This window comes from Podospora anserina, chromosome 3 (assembly GCF_000226545.1).
Source record: "Podospora anserina S mat+ genomic DNA chromosome 3, supercontig 2".
NCBI classification, from domain to species: domain Eukaryota; kingdom Fungi; phylum Ascomycota; class Sordariomycetes; order Sordariales; family Podosporaceae; genus Podospora; species Podospora anserina.
Genome location: NW_001914856.1, coordinates 1,936,694 through 1,955,298, shown reverse-complemented (window position 1 = coordinate 1,955,298; position 18,605 = coordinate 1,936,694). Strand labels below are relative to the sequence as shown.

The window sequence follows — 18,605 nt, the reverse complement described above, 5'->3', positions numbered from 1 at the left end:
AAAGATCGTTTGGTGAATGGTATCGCTGGGTTGAGGTAGCTTTCTGCCCTCCTCAGAGCTCAAACCTGAATTTCCTGGCCAGCCACTCGCAAATGCCATGCTCAATTTGCTCCCGCCATTGCCTGGTGAGTTCGCATTCGCGGTGCATGGCATTGACAGTTTCCCGAATCTCTAGGTGTTTAAGAAATTCAGCCTCCGACCTGTGCCTCTTGGCAATGTTATCGACGACAGAGCTCACAAGGTCGATACGATCAGCTGTAAGGGGCCGTGCCGAGCGAAGAATGCTCTCCAATCTCCGCGTCGTATACCTCTCAAAATGAAGGTTAGACTGAACCCCCAGGAGCCAGAGCGCTGTCTCCAGGTGTCGTAACCTTTCTGCGCCAGCTTGGAGCCAGGCCGTGTTTTGATCATGAATCCACAACGTCTTCGTCATGGCCAAGACTCTCCTAAACTGTCTAGCAGCCGAAAAGTTCAGCAAGCCTGGACGTTTCCCGTCTCCTGAGCCCAACAGCAAAAATGTGGTTTGGTTGAGTTTTGCGAGGCGACCTTGGATGAGCGCCTTCGCGCTTACCCAATCGCCATGTGTTACGATGATTTCGCATAATCGCCTGAAAAGATCGGCATTGGGGGCCCAACTCTCGTTCAGACAAGCCTGGGTCAGCTGAACAGCATCTAGGGTGCGTTCAAAATCCAGCAGGCCTTCAATGATAGCCTCCATGATCGGCTGGCTTAGCGGGACGCGCTGGACGTAGTAGCCCCGTATCCTAGCTACGTCTCCCTCGACAGCCCACCAAAGGCGGTTGATTCCTTGATGGCGATCTCGTTTGAAGTGGGTGATAGCCACCCTCCTACGTAATCTCATGCCCCGGGAATCGTGACCGAAAAACCTCCGAAGAATGGTATGAAAGCCCAGAATATCGCGGCTTGCCCGGTAGTGATAGAGTAGACACAGCAGTGTCGCCTGCGTTGGCCGGAAGCGACTGACATTGAGGAATGAATCCACCACGGCTTGGGCGAGGTCGTGCTCCCCAAGATTCGTGAACCCCCATATAAGAGTGTTGTAGTTTTGGATCGAAGGAGACACCTCGCAGGTGAGAATATTGAAGCAAATCTTGGCCACAAATCTTTCCCTCCTCCATGGGTTAAACTCGGAGATAACCTTCATATTGGCTTCGTTCAAGCGAGCCCTCTGTCTAGCGGCATCTTCTGCGTCCAAGAAAGTGTCCTTGTAGCGCGGGTTCCCGTCTGACCGGAGCATCTTGACCATAGTCTGCGCAGAGTCGGGGCTGTTTAGCGCTGGATGCGTTCCTGGTGCCTCTTTCTCGGTCCTCCAATAAGCCACTTTGATGAGCCGGTCGACCAGACTATTGACCATGGCGACTGTTTTCATCCTGGCTATTTCGGTCACCGGCTCCGGGGTCAACGGCTTCATCATGGCTTCCTCCTCAGCCAAGGCGTTACTCAAGACACTCAACGTTGCAGAGCCTGTAGCTGGTCTTGAAAGCTTGTGTGATTTCTCATACGGAGTGACCATCCTAGTCTTGCATATATGGTTCAAGACGTATCGTAACGTCGTTGGTGGTGGTGGAGCTAGCTTCTCCTGCTCGGTCCGGGGCCGAGGTATTGGTCGTCGTCTCCGCCCAGCTTGCCGTGGTGGTTGGGGCGTTGGCTCGACTGTGCTCTCAGCGGTCGAGGACGACGAAAGTTGTTGAGTGGCTTCCTCAATGAGGTCTTCAGATGGCTCTGGAGCCCCAGTCGCTTGATCAATCTCCAAGCTGTGCCCGTTTGCCTCGGCAAGCGCAGCTAAACTCTGCTTTATCTCTTCAATCTTCTCGTCGAGCTCTCGTCTCCGACGATCTTTCTGCCCAGCATCAAACACGGCGGCCGTGGCCATGATAGCCGTGTAGCAGGCGGTAAAGACATCGCTGGCCAGAACCTTTCGTCGTCCGTGGGCTTGGGCACTGGTCGTCAATGGCGTCACCCTTGTCGGCGGCGACCGTCGGGCTATGGTGTGTGTGGTTCGATGGCACGCCCGACAGTGGCAGCCCTGCAGCCGGGCTGCCATTGACCAAAGGCTTGTCATCCTCGGGGCATGCCGGCCAATCTTGTGTCGGGACCGACTGGGTGTTTTGGTGTTGTGTTGTCGGGCAGTCTAGTGGGCTGAGCTCAAAGTGTTGACTGGCCCTGAGCTTTTTGTGACCTCAACTGAGTTGAGCAATCACGAAGGTGGGGTGGCCCGAGCTCCCGCGCCAAGTTGTGTAATTATGGTGTAATACCCAGTAATTACACGAGCTGTACGGGGGCCCCGCAGTCTCAACACCAGCGGGGCAGGAGTGCCCCTCCATCGCGTCCATCACGAGAAGCTCATCCTTGCGTCGGCTGTCCAAGCTCTTTCATACACATACACATCTTCACTCATCCCTTGGCACTAGAGCCAGGACCAATCTCACAACATGTTCGCCCTCACACTCACAGCCGAGCTCTCCGGGTATGTTTACGTATCTCGGCTCTTCCATATCATGAGCTCATAGCTTACATCCATCCCACACAGAGTAACAAACCTCCGCCCAACCGACACAAAAGAACACCCCTTCTGGTACACCTTTAAAGTCCAATGCACCTCCTGCAGAGAAGTCCACCCCAAACCCGTAGGCGTCAGCAGATTTGTATGATCCCCCCCCCCCCAACTCACACTACACTCACTCATTTCACCACTCACACCCGCCCACAGGAAGAAAACGAAATGTCCGGCTCCCGCGGCGAAGCCAACTTTGTCTGGAAGTGCAAGAACTGCAAGCGCGAATCCTCCGCCTCCATCCAAACCGCCCCAACCCCCTACCAACAAGGCGAGCCACCCAAGTCCCAAAAGATCATCACCTTCGACTGCCGCGGCCTCGAATTCGTAGAATTCATCCCCGAGGGCGAGTTCGAGGTCGACGGCCTAGAGTCCAACACTAAGTTCACCGGCGTGGAGCTCAACGAAGGGGAGTGGTTCGAGTATGACGAAAAGGCTGGTGATGAGGTCAGTATCAAGGAGTTGAAGTGGGATATTGTAAGGGCTTAGAGAGTTGAGTTATAATTCGCAATGAAACCTTATGGTATTTCCAGGGGGACAAAACGCCCCATCGAGTCTTATTTTGCGCTGTGATACCAGAAGGTAATACTTCTCCCTAACGCCCCCGGTCCAGTCCAGAACCCTATGCTTTTGCTTGAAAATCATAAAACGCCTGTATCTCGCTCTTTCTGCATTCAACGCCCTGAAAGCCACCCCTAATAAACTCTTGGATTATTCCCCATTGGCCTCCAACTTCCTCTTTCTCTTAGCACTCGGAGAAGGCGCCAATCTCGCATTAGCCGGCTCCACGTTCAATCCATCCGGTGTCTTGATCATCCCATAATCCCCCACCGCCAATTTATTCCCACAGGTCAAACACTCGTCCCCAGGCGGTGGCTCACAAAAAATGCTCAAGCAGATACTACACACAAACCCCGTGTCCACTACGTTCCTGTGGCAGAAACACGCGGCCCTGAAATCTACCGAGTCCGCCGCCGGCGTAAACAGGCATTCTCCCACCGGCTTCCTCAGCTCATCTCCCTCTCTTTGTTTGCCTGTTTTTGATTTGCCCATCAGTGGCCCGGAGCCGTCATTCTGTGCTGCTGAAAGCCCGGAAGATGCGCTACCCACTCCAAAACCGAACATGAGGTACTGTAAGATGCCTTGAGGGTCGGCGGCTTGAATAAATGTGCCTTGGGTTATGAAAGAGGCTTGCTCGAGGAAGGTGGCACTGCCTCGGAGAGCAAGGGTATCGATGGCGATTCGGGACATGGAGGCTGCGAAGACGGCGTTCATGGTGGGGATGTATTGGGAGGCGGCGGAGTCGGAGACGGAGATGACGAGGATACGGCCGTGAAAACCGACCAAACCGGTGCTTGCGGTTGTGCCCGGGGCAGTGGTTCCTGCAGTAGAGTTGGAGAGTGCCTGGCTCGCACTATAGGCAAGCGCCGTCTTGTTCATATGGGCTAAGGCGAGTGTTAAGGCGCCTGACATTTGAGTTGTGGTCTCGTTGAGGTCCGGTGGTATCGTGCTCCCGATGAGCTCACGGAGGGAGGTTACGAGGGCGTGTTCGATTTGGGCGTATTGTGGGAATTTATTCGCTGTGTTTAAGAAGGTATCCGTCTTGCCGGCATCTCGCATCTCAACATCCTCTGATGGTGGTTTTGGGGGCGTTGGATACAGCCATACAGCTCGGTTCGTGTGTGCGGCTAAAATGGCGATCTGGTTTGTGTTGCTTAACGCTAGGTGGGCGTTGATGAATATCTGGATATTGGCAATGGCCTTTGAGAGTGGAAGAACGTCCCCCAGTGCTGCCCAAGCGCGTGGGTTTGTATCGATGATGATGGTGGTCAACGAGGGCACATCTTCGAGCTTGGAGACCTCGTAGTGCTCGGAGGCGTCCACCGCATCTTGGGCGCTCATTCTTTTCGAGCCGTTCCCGCTGCGCGGCGAGGTGTTTTGGATTGAGTTCTTCGTCAGAGCAGTGGCACTTGAAATCGATGAGGGGTTGGATCAAATATGTCCTGTTCGGTAAACCGCAATTCGTAGATAGATAAGGTAGTCGTCAAGACGTCACGTCACGTATGGTTGAAGTGGCGCGCAAGGCTTTACTCAGCTGGAGTCGATTTTCAGTGGGCCGTCTTTGCTCGAATACATTGAACTTGGCAGGGAAGGTCCGTCGCGTATTCTCGCTCAATTGCGATGGAACGCGTCCCGAAGATAAAAAGTCAAGAAGAAACCCTGGTCGATCCTGGCTGGCATCGCGCTTCCACGTGAGGCTAAGACCGCTTCGGGGTACCCCTCCACGTTGTGGACAAGAAAATAGGGACCTTCAAAGATAGTGAATAGGCCGTCAATATAGTCAAAGGACCTCGAATAGTTAATAAAGGTCTTGTAAGAAGTTGAAAGGCATTAAAAAATAGTTAAGAGGCCTTGAAAGAGAGTTAAAAGGTCTGCTGATCATCATCTGAGATCTGTTCATTGACTTTCGAGGCATGTTGGAGTCCTATTATTTTGTTCACGCACCCCTCCAATAGAGATGGCGCTAAGCTGGCTTGGGCCGCTATTCGTAGGGGTGGGGGCGCAATCAGATGCTAAAGGAGAGAGAGCTCCATCAGCCAGCATCGAGGGGCAACTGCCATCCCCAGAGGACGGCTCTTTCTCGTGTCACGACAGATTCGAGGTTAACTTTCCAGATTGGCGGGCTCTGGACACTTTGTCACGTTACTCCGGGTCTGGTCGATCCTCTGCCCTTTTATTCCACTTTTCCATATCCTCGACGCCTGCGATTGATAAGCACCTGAATCCTACGTTTGATTTCGATTCATCTTATCTCACCTATCTATACGCCTACATCTTGTCTGACACCTGCCATCCCTTTGACAAAAACCTACCCGCCACCGGCCTAACCAGACCCTACCAAACCTTATCCTCCAAAGATTAACATTTGCACTACTGCAGCCACAAAATCACCAACCTTCAACACACATCAACATCAGTCACAAACAAATTACATGGCTACCGTAGCCGAAGCGGCCGCGGCGGCGCCCGAGCCTCTGGGAAGGCTGGATCAGACACTGCTCATCTTCGCAGGTCTTATGGAAGGTGGAAAGGAGGACGAAGAGACTGTCAGAGAACTCGGCGAACTAACACGACTTCTTAACGATGACGTCGAGGTTACCAAGAAGGGCGAGACATCTGTCACGACTGTGATTGATAGCGACTGTGTCGATACCATACTATGTTACCTCGACATGAGACAGCCCGACGTTGTACGCGCCCACGCCGCACTATGTACCTCTGCATACCTCAAAGCTGCCGGCGAGGATGGCGGCAAGAAATTGGCCGAGTTTTTCCATGACCGAGTCCGACGGGGGACCTACGATGACTACATTGTTGCCTTCTGCGTCGCTGCCACCATCTTCCCTATTGTACCCGATCTCACATCCGAGCTGTTCCTGAGTGAAGGTTTTCTTGCCAGTCTAGGCCCGCTTATGAGGCGGAAATGGAAAAGCAGAAAGGTCGAGACGGCGTGCTTGGAGATGTTGAATGCCGCCTGCATGAACTCGGCTTGCCGAGAGGCTGTCCAAAAGTACTGCACAGAGTGGCTTGAGGAGATCGTCGAGCAGGATCCCGACGACGCCGTCAAGTCCATGCATACGGTCGACCCTGACATGCACCTCCAGGAGGGATCTATTTCTATGAGACGACACTCTCTGCAAGTCCAGAACCTCGCAGCAGTGGTACTGGCGAAACTGAGGGTCAGCCAACACATCCTTACTCCCCCTTATTGACGTATTTTGTGCTGCCTTTTCATGGTGATGATGTCTGGCTGACATCACGCTTGAAGGCAGTTCCATCTACCGCAGCCACCGCCGGCCCGGAAGCCAGGATACAACCGGCGACGACTAGCATCGAGGACTTATCTAAGCGGTTCACCAGGATGCTGCTAGACGAAGATGAAATCGAGCATGTCCAGCCGTCGATCGAGGGCTTAGCCTACGCGTCTCTCCAACCCAAGGTGAAGGAAAGTTTGTCCAAAGACTCCAAGACACTGAAACGTCTTGTCAAGGCTCTCGATGAAGCCCCTCCCAGGTCCCCGATGATTTACGGCGCGCTCAGCATTTTTACCAATCTGACCAGATACCGACCCATCGAAACAGACGAAGAGAAAAGGATACGGCAGCTCAAGGCGTATGCCAACGCTGCTGGAAAACTACAGCAGGTTGACCCGCTAAACGAAGACGAGCACGTCACAGAAAGATGCAAACGCGTTTTCGAGGCTGGGCTTACACCAGTCCTTATCAAGCAAAGCAAGAGTGGTTCTGCGGCCTCCTTGGCGTTAATCATATCCATCATCCACGCCCTTTCCACCCCTCCCCCTCTCCGCGGTCAACTCGCACAGCAGGGGGCTGTCCGTCTCCTCATCGCCGCATGGACGGCCCTCCCAGAAACGGAAAACGGACCTAAACGTGCGGCTGCCCAGGCTCTAGCGAGGATTTTGATCTCTACCAACCCGGCGCTTGTGTTTGGGGGCACGAGACCGATCCCGCAGAGCGCGGCTATCAGACCGTTGGCGTCTATCCTCACCCCAGACCCCACCGCGGACAGGAGGGACCTCTTGCCTACGTTTGAGTCGCTTATGGCGCTCACCAACCTCGCCTCTACGGACGATGACACGAGAAAGTCTATTATTCGGACGGCGTGGGATGATGTAGAAGAACAACTGTTTAATCCCAACTCGAGGGTCTGCACGGCAGCGGTGGAGTTGGTGTGCAATTTGGTTCAGGACCCGGAGCAAACCCTTGCGTTGTTTGGGGATGGGAGTCCAAAGGCGAAGAATAGGGTCAAGGTTATTGTTGCTTTGGCTGATGCGGAGGACCCCAAGACGAGGAGCGCGGCGGGGGGCGCGCTGGCTAGTTTGACGGGGTTTGACGAGGTGGTGAGGGCGGTTATGGGGCTGGAGAGGGGGGTGGAGGTTGTGTTGGGGCTTTGTAGGGATGAGAGGGAGGATTTGAGGCATCGGGGGGCGGTGGTGGTGAGGAATATGGTTTTTTCTGAGGGGGAGGTGGGGAGGCTGGCGAGGGGGAAGTTGGTGGAGGGGGGGGCGGTGGAGGCGTTGATGGAGTGTGCTAAGGGGAGTAAGAGGAGGGAGGTGGTGGAGGTCGTGGTGCAGGCTGCTGAGGGGTTGATGGGGGAGGGGGGAAAGTAAGCTGAGGGAGCGGGTTGTTTTAAACACTGTTTGTTGGCATTGGGGGCAGGAGTAAATTGGAGCGGAAGATTGAGGCTGGCAAAGGAGCATGATTTGACAAGTGAGATTAGCTTGACATGATGGTATTATAAGATTATTGTAATGTTGATAATCTAAGAAATATCCTAACTCTGTGGTGGTGGTATCCCATTGTGTTTTTCAAGATCCTCCAACTCACACACATATATATAATACTACACACGCTCGCCTTCACATCCCCTCCACACCCCCCCATCAAATATCACTACTCCCCCCATCCCTCCCCAGCAATATCTTATGCACCCGCCTACTAAAAGCCTGCCCAATCGCCCGATCACTAAACCCCCCATCCCTATTCGTCCCCTTCCTCACCGTCTCCCGTATCAACGGCCTCTCCTCCTCCATCACCCTCTTCAACCGACTCACGCTCCCATACTCCTGCGCAATCCCCACCGCGATCGGCTTCGTGACCCCCCCAATCTCCTGCAGCATCCTCACATAAATATCCTTCGTCTCGGTCCCAGTCCTGACCTGCCCAGAGTCCATGCAGAACCCCGCCTGGGTGTCATTCGTCTGATCCCTCAACCGCCGGTACGGCGCAGTGGAGATGTGCTGAGTGAAAACGGCGATTTGCTGCGAGGTTTCAATCGGGGCGTTGGTGTGGTGGATGAGAGCTGAGTGAACAAGCTGTAGCTGGAGGAGGGATTGCTCGACGAGGTCTTCGTTGATTATTTTTTGGTTGTTGTTGGCCGGCCGGTTGGGCTGGGTGCTAGAAGGGGGATCGAGCCCGTCACGGACGGCGGAGACAAACTGCCTGTTTCGAGCGGACTTGTTCTTGCGGAGGAAGGGGTTTAGGCCTTCGATTAGGTAGATCAAGGTAAATCCGGGAAAACTGGACTTCATTGAGGAAACATGCGAGTCCAGGTTTGGGGTGGATGGGGAGAGGCATAACTCCACAAACCGAGCGGCGGGCATGATAGCCATGGCGTACTTCTCCGTGTCGATTCGATGGGGAACAGGTTCCCAGATGGAAAGGGCAGGGTTGTATTCCACGTCTACCTCTCGCTTCCAGCGGACGATGTTGTCAACCGGGGAGCGGGAGGATTGGACTTGGACGGAGAGGTCTTTTAGAAGTTCCTTGGCCTGGATTTTGATGGTTGGGTTGAGGCCGATGGGGAGGTCAACAATCATTTCGGGGGTAGAGACCTTTTTGTCGGTGCGAAGTTTGTTCACTTCTGCGAGGGCGGCTGCTTTTTTCTTTTCAAAGGCTTTGGCTTCTTTGGCGGCTTCTTTCTCGAGACGCTTGCGCTCTCTTTCGGCGGCGAGGGCGGCGGCTTTGGTTGCTTTCTCTGCTGCTTTTTCGGCGGGGGTTTTCGTTTGTTGCGTTTTTCTCTCCTCATCTGGGAGGTCAACAGCATTGGCTGATAAGACACCTGTGGTGAACCTCTTGTTCCTTGATTTGGTAACTGTCGGCGGCCGCTTAGAGGTTGACCCAGAGGTGGTTTTTCGCTTGGAACTGGCAAGGTCCATAATATCAGGGATATCGTCTTTATCGGAGTCCACATCATCCATGGCGTCGTCAGAATCGTCAAGCAAAATGACCTCTGATCGAGTCTTGCGGAAGGGACGAGATGGCTCCGGCGGGTGGCCAATATCAGAGGCTGGAATGGGCGCCGAGCTCGAGATAGGACCCCAGTCAGCAGTCTTGCTGAGTGTGCTCTTTGCTCGCTGCGTCAGCGCCGGCGAGCTTGAGATGATATCCTCCGCCATAAGATTCCGCTTCGGTACAGCTGGCATCGGCTGTTTCCCCTTATCATGGGGTGTCTCGCTCACAAAAAGCTCGTCGTCAGACAGAAAGTCCACTTCTGGCTGGTCAAGACCTCTCCGTGTTGATGCAGTCTCCTTGCCCCTAGGTGGCGAACATCTGAAAGGGTCACTGTCCGGTTCATCGTCAGACAAAAGGTCTATTTCTGGCTGGTCGAATCCCCTTCGCGTAGATGCAACCTCTTTCCCCTTAGGTGACGGGCTTCGGAAAGGGTCATCATCCATTTCACCTTCCGAATCATCAAGCCCGGGTCGGTAGAACTTTCCTCCAATGTTCTTTACTCCTTTAGGGACAGAGCTACTCCGTTGCTGATCCATGGGCTGCGCAGAAGGTGAAGGAATCGAAGCTGCCAACGACGGAGAGTTCCTTTTTGGACTCGATACGATTGAGTCTGCTGCGCTTATCCGGCGCTTCTTGGTCGCTGGTCCTTCTGCGTTAGGCCCTTTCCATGACCACCCAGTTCCAACCACTGGGTTAGCTGCCAACTCATCGTCCGAGACGAAGAGGGCATCTTCGATAATTGGTGATTTCTCCCTAGGTGGGGGCCGTTTGGAGCCTGCAGCCGGGAGAGATGGTTGGCGAGCTGTGGGTGGCCGAGGCGGAGAGCTCGAGAGAAGATCGACAATCTCGGTCATCGTATATGAGGCAGAGGCGCAACCAAGAGATCCTTGTAACGTCATGTGTTGCTTGTGGGATAGTGTAGTTTCTGGGGACCCTCAAGTGCCGGCCATTGTTTAAATGACGTCGGGGGGCAACAACACAAGGCCGACGTTCTGGAGTCGAGACAGTTTCTCGTTAGCTAAAGAGACGCGCCATGAAGTGCGCGAACCTAGCGCCATATCACGTGAAAAGCTTAACTGCCTGCCACCCCTGTCGGCTCTCCAAGAATAAACCCCGCTTTCAACGGTCGTCAATGTCAAGTTTAGAAGTTTCACCTGTCAAACCCCATTTCAATGCCAATAATTTCCTCAACATCTCCATTCTGCTAGCTGCAGATATTCCGAGTGTCTACCTTCCTCATCCGTCTCTAAGGCAAGCCATGTACGGCCGTACGGAGGTCTCCAGGGCGGAGAATAGGAAGAGCTAAGATAAAACAACCATTCGGGAAATAATCGCACGTGGTCGATCTACGCCATGATTGGTGATCACTTACCACAGTGGTCATTGCTCGGACCTCCTCTCCTCTCACTATCAGAAGAAGGATGAACTTCTCGCCGCTCTCCGCCTTGGAAAAAGGCAATTTCTAAAGTTGGTCCTGATGTCGTGATGGATATTGGGTCTCGACCTCTTGCAGATACCGTCCGTGCGCACGGCCGTTTTCTTCCCCACACCAAAGAACCGAGCGCACATGTCTCAAGGGTTGAATTGAAGGGGGAGAGGGATTTCCAAAACATTTCTGCTTTGGGAAAGAAACGTTCCTTTGCTATCGGACCGGGTTCCGGGCAGCGGGAATACGGCACCGCTCCGCTCCGATGGGAACGCCGGTGAGGAGGGGGGAGACTAGTAAGTCTCCGGTGGCCTCTCCCCATGGGGTATCACAGGCGTGTCTGTCGGGTGTGAAAGACGAGTTCGAGACCGAGGAGGATGACAGCGGGATTATGAAGGGATCAGTTTGTATGGCAGTATATATTGCAAGAGAGAAACATATGTCATGGTTTCATGATCCATGAAGCTATATGCCGTGTCTCTTTAGAAACTCATCAAGCTTGGTTGTAACTGGAGTTCTATGCATGGGTTCTACACTCTGTAGACTTTGCATGAAGGAAAAGGGGTCAAGGCGTTGCATGTCGGCGGCATTGCTGAGCGATGTGCTGCAAAACCAGAGATTCTGAAACTGTGGTCCCGCCTATCAGCTGTCCTGTTTGAGTGCGGACACTTTGAACATGGAGTTGATCACACTGACGGGTGACAGCTGGACATTTTTAACCATCAAGAGGAATTCTCCGCTGCGGTTATTTGCTGAGGCACATGTACATCACCGATTTCTCCGGACCGGACTATTGGGGGGTGAGGATGGACCAACAGCTCCGGACCTAGGGTCTGGCTTGTGTGGTCTTGGGGACGGGAGGAGGACCTAGGTAAGCAAGGTAAGCCGTCCCGTACCGCACCGGCCAGCCGGGACGGATATCTTTGGGCCCGGCAGCCGGAGCTATCAAGCGTCTGACTGGTGGCCAAAAGAGGGGCTGGGGCACCTGATTGAGCAAATCTTTGCTGCGTCTGGTGATCTTATCTTGTTGGAATGCGAATGGTATGGTGCAACTTTGCTTCTTCAAGTTGGGGGATGCTAGGTGGGGGTTGACACTGACGATAACAGGCCGATTATGTTTGCCGTCTGTAACCTGTTCCGTCTTGTGGCCCCTTCTGAAGATACCGATGAGATTATCGAGGTCTGGAGGAAGAGGCGTAGAAGGTAGAAACTAGTCCATCATTGGATGGTGCTGCCGAATAGTGGTGTTGTGCCTGCAGATGGTGTTCCCCCAAACAGTGAGTGGATGAAAACTGGTGCCTTGTTCTGCAGCTAAATTCGTCCAATCCAGGAGAAGTTGCAACCCTGTGCTGCACCTCTGGGCGAGAAGTTCAGATGCAGCTCATCCCAGACTCCACTGTGGACATGGAAGCACACAAACAAGATCTGGAAAGGCAGATCGTCATGTCCAAAGTTGCTGGGAACAGACGGAATGTCCGATATATGGGTGTTGTCTCGTCTTTCACCACCTTGGACCTCGGCGGCCGAGTCCACCGGTGACTTTGAAATATCCGTAGAGTCGGAGTCAGGTCTACCATAGGAAGCCCAGCTGTCACCTGGTGGCCAGAGCGTTCGGCCTTTACAGGGGAAGCACCGCGTCCCCAGAACGGAGGGAAGCCGCCGTCTGATGTGCGCACTGGGAGCTAGTCCCCTTTTGGCATCTGGTTGCTTGGGTTTACTCGAGCTAACGCTGCAAGGCCGTCCCGCCTCGGGCACCCCCAACACGGCCTGTGTGGTGACACTGAAGGACTGGAAGAGAACTGACAAATTCCGCAGGGCAGCTGTTTGTGGGAGAAGTTTGCTGCTGAGGGAAACGGTGAGTGAAAGAGCTGTCATTATTATTCTGCTGCTGCAATATCTATTTGTGTGTTCATCAACTGCTTGCCACTGCTTGCCACTGCTTGCTTGTTCTGGCTTCTGAGTGGGCTGCTCGGTACCTCTCTCGCCAACAAACCTGAGCTCGCAGCTGAAGGGAAAATCTTCAGAGTTTTCTCCTGAGCCGCCGTCTCACCGCATCGAGCCACCAGGAAAACACATACAGCGACTAACAAGCCATTGACTGGCAGAGCGAAAGACAGAAAAAAAAGGAGAACGAAACACCAAAAAAAAAAAAAAAAATTCACCAGCCTGGAAGCGAGAGGCTCTCGACGTTGCGTTTTGTGCGATCGTGACGTCCCGGTTCGCATCCGGAGTCGATAACTTTATAGCGAAGCGACTCCAGGGACCCCAATCGGCCCCAGTCAACCCCCCCGGCGCAGCTTCAGGGGACGCGTTTGTAATTTGCGCCACCCTTGTCGGTGCAATCAAATAAACAAGGGGACCTTCCAAGCGCCCCTGGCATCAGACAGCAACTCCCCCAGAATACCCGCCGACGACACACAGGAGAATTCACGAATTTCCAACGACAAAACATATGACGCCTGCCAGACGACCGAGTGCAGAAGCATAAGCCCTTTTGCGGGGTCGTTGCTATTCGACAGACAGACGAATATTCTGCTTCTGCCTCTTCTGCCTCTTCCCTTTTAACCACCGAGAGACGGTTCGTCCCGTCACACGTTCCACGATTGGGCCTAGCTGTACCTACCTGTACGAGCTCAAGGACGACTGCGGCAAAAATCGAGTGGCCCGTCCCACCGCGCCGGTTCAAGTCGATTGATTAGATCGAGACCTACTACTTATTAGAGCTCCACGCCCCCAGTCCCGCTTCGCTGTTATGGCAAGCTCACCACCAGCGTCGCCGGGCACACTGCCTGCACGGCCAATGAGCGCCATGGTCCGCCCGGCTCCGAGAAGTAGCAGCCGCATGAGCATGCAGGGCAAGTCGGCCGGAGGAAGCAGAGCCTCGGACGAGGAATCCAAGACCGCCGTCAAAGTTGGTGAGTACACAGCATACCTCGGATCCCGCTTGGTGAACCCCCGGCACGCCGTCCACCGACTGTGTGTCTCGCGTGCCACCGCTGCCACGGACACCTGCATTTCTGACATGTTGAGCAGTGGTTCGCGTGCGCCCACCTCTAAGGCCCGAAGACCCGGGCTTCGAGCTTATACCTCAGCGGTTTCAGCGATCCATGGTCCAGGTGCATTCGCCAACGAGCCTGTCGATCGAGTCACCGCAGGGCCGCAAGCTTTTTGTCTTTGATAGAGTGTTCGGCCCCGAAGTTGGCCAGGCCGGAATATGGGAGTATCTAGACGAGGGAGTCAACGCCTTTACCCAGGGGTACAATGTATCCCTTCTCGCGTACGGCCAGTCCGGCGCGGGCAAATCTTACACGATGGGCACAGCGGGTGACCAGGACAGTCTGGAGCAAATGGGTGAGTATACTCCCCAAACCGCGCCAACTGCTAGACGGTGCTGACTGTGATATTCAGGTGTGATCCCACGCGCCGCCACTGCGCTGTTTGAACGGTTGGAAGGTCCAAAGATCAACCCTAACCGCAGTTCCATGTCACAGCTCCGAACACCAGCTCGGTTCTCGAACCCGCCTGTCAGTTTCACGAAAGGGGCGGAAAAGAACTGGACCTTGCGCGCGTCATATGTCGAGATCTACAACGAGCAGCTCAGAGACCTGTTGGTCGACGATACCATCCCATTTCATGAACGGGGAGCCGTCACGATTCGCGAAGACGTCAAGGGTAACATTCTTTTGACCGGTTTGCGACAGGTGGAAGTCAACTCGGTGGACGACCTGATGCATGTGCTGGAGCAAGGATCGATAGTTCGACAGACGGATGCGACAGCGATCAACGCCCGATCGTCGCGCTCCCATGCCGTATTCAGCTTGAACCTGGTGCAAAAGAAGAGCAAGCCGATGACGGGAGCAGAGAGGCGCATGTCGATGCCGGTGGAGGGCTTGTCTGGGAGCGAATCTCTGGTAACGACCGACAGCAAAATGCATTTCGTGGATTTAGCCGGCAGCGAGCGTCTCAAGAACACGGGCGCCCAGGGAGAGCGGGCAAAGGAGGGTATTTCGATCAATGCTGGTCTGGCAGCACTCGGCAAGGTTATCTCGCAGCTGTCTTCGCGACAGGCCGGGGCGCATGTGTCGTACCGGGACTCGAAGCTAACACGACTGCTCCAAGACTCACTGGGCGGGAATGCCATCACGTACATGATTGCCTGTGTCACGCCGGCCGAGTTCCACCTGAGCGAGACGTTGAATACGGTTCAATATGCGCAGAGGGCCCGAGCGATCCAGAGCAAGCCGCGGATCCAGCAGGTTGAGGAGGGGGACAAGCAGGCCATAATCGATCGTCTCAAGGCCGAAGTAGCATTTCTGCGGGAGCAAATCCGGAGTGCAGAACGCGGCGGGGGAGAGCGACGCACCCTGGCCCCAGGCGAGAGGCCCGAGCGGCAGAGTGAGCGGGAGGTGGAACTCCAGAACCAGCTACTGGATGCCCAGGAAAACTATACGGCTCTGAGCCAGCGGCACGCGAAGCTCATTGCCGAGCTGGCGCGGGCTCGCGATGAGGAGCAGTTGGAGAACCAGCTCGAGAAGAACCTGGGTGACAGTGCCACAGAGCGGTTAAATCGCTCCAATAGCTTCGCGCAGGCGGTGGAACAGGTTGTGCTCGAGTACGAAAAGACGATCCAGTCTCTAGAACAGTCGCTAGCGAGTACCAGGGCAACCCTGTCCAGCACCGAGGGATCTCTGCTGGAAAAAGAGTCCAACTGCGCCTACGCCGAAACGATCAACAATCAGCTCCAGGCCCGGCTGCAGAAGCTCATGGACCGCGAGGCCAACACCGAAAGCTACCTGCACGACCTGGAGACCAAGTTGGACGGCCACACGTCAGGCGAGGAAAAGAACACAGCCATCATCATGGAGTTGCGCAAAGAAATTGCCCGGGTCCGCGAAAACGAGGCTGCGTGTGAGAACTACATCTCGACCCTGGAGGAGCGCCTTGCCGAGGCTGACCAGGATGCTGAGCTGATGCAGCGTGAGATTGACAGGCTGGAGCAGGTGGTGGAGCGGCAACGCAGCCTTGGAAAGCTGGACTCTTTGTTATACGAGTTGGATCAAATCCAGCCTACAACTCCGGCTCCCGAGGCCGAAGTCGGAGCCGCCAACGGCACTGCCACCAACGGAGCCGGTCACCGGCGCACGGCCAGCCGGAGCATCGCCGACCATTCGCGCAGCCACAGCCATGTCAGCCGCCATAGTCAACTGGAAGAGACCATCCCCGAGATTGGAGAGGAGGATATCCCGGAGGAGGGAGAGGAGCCAGTTGATGGGCAAAAGAGGCCACGGAAATTGTCGCCGTTGGCCAACGACGGCGAGGTGCTTGAGTATCCCACGAGCCCGGCTCAGTCCAAGTTTGTGGCCGACAAACTCGAGACTATGAATCAAGAGCTTCTCGGTCTTAGGGTTGAGCACGAGGCGACACTCAACGAGTATGATCTCCTCCATGCCAAGTATGAGGAGGCTCTCCGGGCTTTGGGCCAGCTGCAGGATATGGTGGACGAGGCTAAGCACCCTAGTCGCCAGCGAGATTCGATTCTCTCGGTGACATCGCCAATGCTGACAAGACCTACCTCATTCCTGTCTGACGCTAGAACTAATGAGACCAAGGATACCACACATCTTTCTATGCGGTCACTCTCATCAGAGCTTTCGTCGGCTCTAGAATCTCCGTCTACGACATTGGATGTCTCGGATGCTGGCACCGCTGTGCCCAAATCTGGTTCTGCTCCCGAGTCGCCAACGGAGCCCACAAATGGCGCCGATGCCACGACCGAGGTTCGCCGATTGAAGGCTATCGCCGCGGAGAAGGAGGCCGCAGAGAAGGAACTGGCCGAGCGGTACGCTCAGCTGGAGGAACGGCATCAACACGCCCTCGACATGGTGGAAGAGCTCAAGACCCAGGTCGCCAGGGCTCAGGCCGCCAACGAGGATTCCGGCAAGGCCGGCCATGTCATCCGCCGCAAGTCTAGTCAAACACTCATGATCATCGATCGGGCTCACAGGTCATTTGCCTCGCTCCGAAACATCGCCGCCGAGCACTTTGAGGATCAGCCAGATGTGATGCAGAACTTTGAGCTCAACCTCAACGCCGCCATGCACGAGCTACACGCTCGCTCCGAGAGGATACAGGAGCTCGAGACCAACGTCGCGACGGCCAAGAAGGAGATGGAGACCAAGATGACCATCATCTCTGGACTGACCCGTGAACGGTCGAGTTTGAAGGCTGCCTCGCCTATGGACATGGCAGTTGTGTCGAATCTCAGGAATCAGCTGGAGCAGAGCGAGATGCGCATCAAGGAGCTGCAGCAGGCAAATGAAGTTCGGGAGAAGGAGCTGGAGGCTCAGTTTGCGGAACTGCAGGAGCTGATCAAGCAGACGGCCGTGAGCGCTAATGCTACCGCCGCCACGAACGAGACTTCCGAGGAGGCGGCTGCTCAGTTGGCAGCTAGTGAGGAAAAGATTGCTGAGCTGGAGAAGGAGCTGTCCACCTGGGAGGAGAGGCACAGGTCTGCTGTGCAGGCTCTGCAGGATAATGAGGAGCAGCTGAAGAAGACTATCAGCGAGCTCGAGGCTCAGGTTGCTTCTTTTACTGCTAAGCTTTCGGAGGTCAAGGTTGAGGAGAAGCCTGAGGGTGGTAATGAGAGGGCAGTTGGTGAGACTCCAAAGCAAAGCGGGGGTGAAGACACGAAGCTTGTCGACTTTCTCCGTACCGAAATCGAGGAGTACAAGGCTCTCATTAACACCAGCCAGACAAAGGTGGCCGCGGCTGAGAAGCAGCACCAGGAGACGAAGGAGGCTTTGGAGCAGGCTATCAAGGAGCGTGATGAGGCGGTCAGCGAAGCAGCTGAACAGAAGGACCTGGTTGCGAAACTCGAGGCGACAATCTCTGACCATGAGCAATCTATCAAGGCTCACCAGGAGAGCGTTCACGAGTTGCAGTCAGCCCACCAGAAGGATGTTAACGAGATCATGCTGGCCGGCAGACGTGATCTGGAGTCTCAGCTGGCTGCTCTCAAGACAGAGCATGCCAACCGGACTAAGCGGCTTGAGAGTGATCTGACTGAAGCTCGCGAAGAGCTCATGAAGGTTGCCACCCAGGTAGCCTATGCTCTCGGACTGGATGTCAGTGTCGAGAAGATCAGCGACCGCATCAGCGATCTTGCCGGTGCCCAAAAGGCGCTGTCAGAGGAGCAAGGCAGGCGACTGGAGCTTGAGCAGGACATTGTTGAGCTGTCCAACATCAACGACACCATCATGCGCGACCTCGAGGCTGTTAGAGCCAGCTTGGCCGAGGTGCTCGCTGCCGAGTCGGAGAAGCAGACGGGCCCTACCGGGCAGGGCTTCCCTGTCAAGGAGCAGGTGGCGTTGGTGAAGAAGAAGGTGGTCGATCTCGAGGTCAAGAACAAGAAGAACTCGCGGCTTGTGGAGGAGCTTGAGGACCAGCTTAATAAGAATTTCGACCAGGTCCAGGCTGCTAGCAACAGGCTGTCGCTGCTTCAGACGGAGAGGAACCAGCAGCTGGAGGAGGCGAATGCTGCCAAGGTGAGATTGCAGGGCGAATTGGATGCCATCAAGGAGGAGTATTCTGCTCTTCAGGTACGTTTTTTTCTGTCCTCTACTTATTTGCTATCGGAGACTAACAATCATCCAGGCCAAATACGACAGCATCCTCCCCAACGACTCAACCGACACCCCCCAACGATCCAACTCGCAAACCCAGCAAAATGGCCACGGCGTCCGCAAATCATCCTCGGTCGCCTCTTTACCCTCCCCCCCACCAGCAATCC

General features: G+C 54.9%; 6 protein-coding genes across 6 annotated transcripts in view; 3 read left to right on the top strand and 3 right to left on the bottom strand.

Moving 5' to 3' along the window:
- Positions 1-52: 52 nt before the first annotated feature.
- On the bottom strand, positions 53-2,083 carry PODANS_3_7440 (uncharacterized protein; the record flags this gene model as incomplete). The annotated part of the gene is made up of 1 exon (XM_001909512.1): positions 53-2,083. One exon carries the CDS (start codon positions 2,081-2,083, stop codon positions 53-55), a length of 2,031 nt encoding a protein of 676 aa, XP_001909547.1.
- Positions 2,084-2,453: 370 nt separating this feature from the next.
- On the top strand, positions 2,454-3,064 carry PODANS_3_7430 (uncharacterized protein; the record flags this gene model as incomplete). The annotated part of the gene is made up of 3 exons (XM_001909511.1): positions 2,454-2,488; positions 2,552-2,666; positions 2,732-3,064. 3 exons carry the CDS (start codon positions 2,454-2,456, stop codon positions 3,062-3,064), a joined length of 483 nt encoding a protein of 160 aa, XP_001909546.1.
- Positions 3,065-3,286: 222 nt separating this feature from the next.
- PODANS_3_7420 (uncharacterized protein) lies at positions 3,287-4,477 on the bottom strand (the record flags this gene model as incomplete). The annotated part of the gene is made up of 1 exon (XM_001909510.1): positions 3,287-4,477. The coding sequence occupies one exon, from the start codon at positions 4,475-4,477 to the stop codon at positions 3,287-3,289; it is 1,191 nt and encodes a 396-aa protein (XP_001909545.1).
- Positions 4,478-5,568: 1,091 nt separating this feature from the next.
- Positions 5,569-7,766, top strand: PODANS_3_7410 (uncharacterized protein; the record flags this gene model as incomplete). Its single annotated transcript, XM_001909509.1, has 2 exons — positions 5,569-6,315; positions 6,405-7,766. 2 exons carry the CDS (start codon positions 5,569-5,571, stop codon positions 7,764-7,766), a joined length of 2,109 nt encoding a protein of 702 aa, XP_001909544.1.
- Positions 7,767-8,039: 273 nt separating this feature from the next.
- PODANS_3_7400 (uncharacterized protein) lies at positions 8,040-10,289 on the bottom strand (the record flags this gene model as incomplete). The annotated part of the gene is made up of 1 exon (XM_001909508.1): positions 8,040-10,289. The coding sequence occupies one exon, from the start codon at positions 10,287-10,289 to the stop codon at positions 8,040-8,042; it is 2,250 nt and encodes a 749-aa protein (XP_001909543.1).
- Positions 10,290-13,568: 3,279 nt separating this feature from the next.
- PODANS_3_7390 (uncharacterized protein) overlaps positions 13,569-18,605 on the top strand; it is a gene marked incomplete at both ends in the record, with an annotated part of 5,539 nt that continues 502 nt past the window's right edge. The window contains 3 exons of the mRNA XM_001909507.1: positions 13,569-13,731; positions 13,850-14,167; positions 14,225-18,603. Of these exons, the coding sequence (XP_001909542.1) occupies positions 13,569-13,731; positions 13,850-14,167; positions 14,225-18,603 (4,860 nt within the window). The remainder of the gene's footprint in view (positions 13,732-13,849; positions 14,168-14,224; positions 18,604-18,605) is intronic.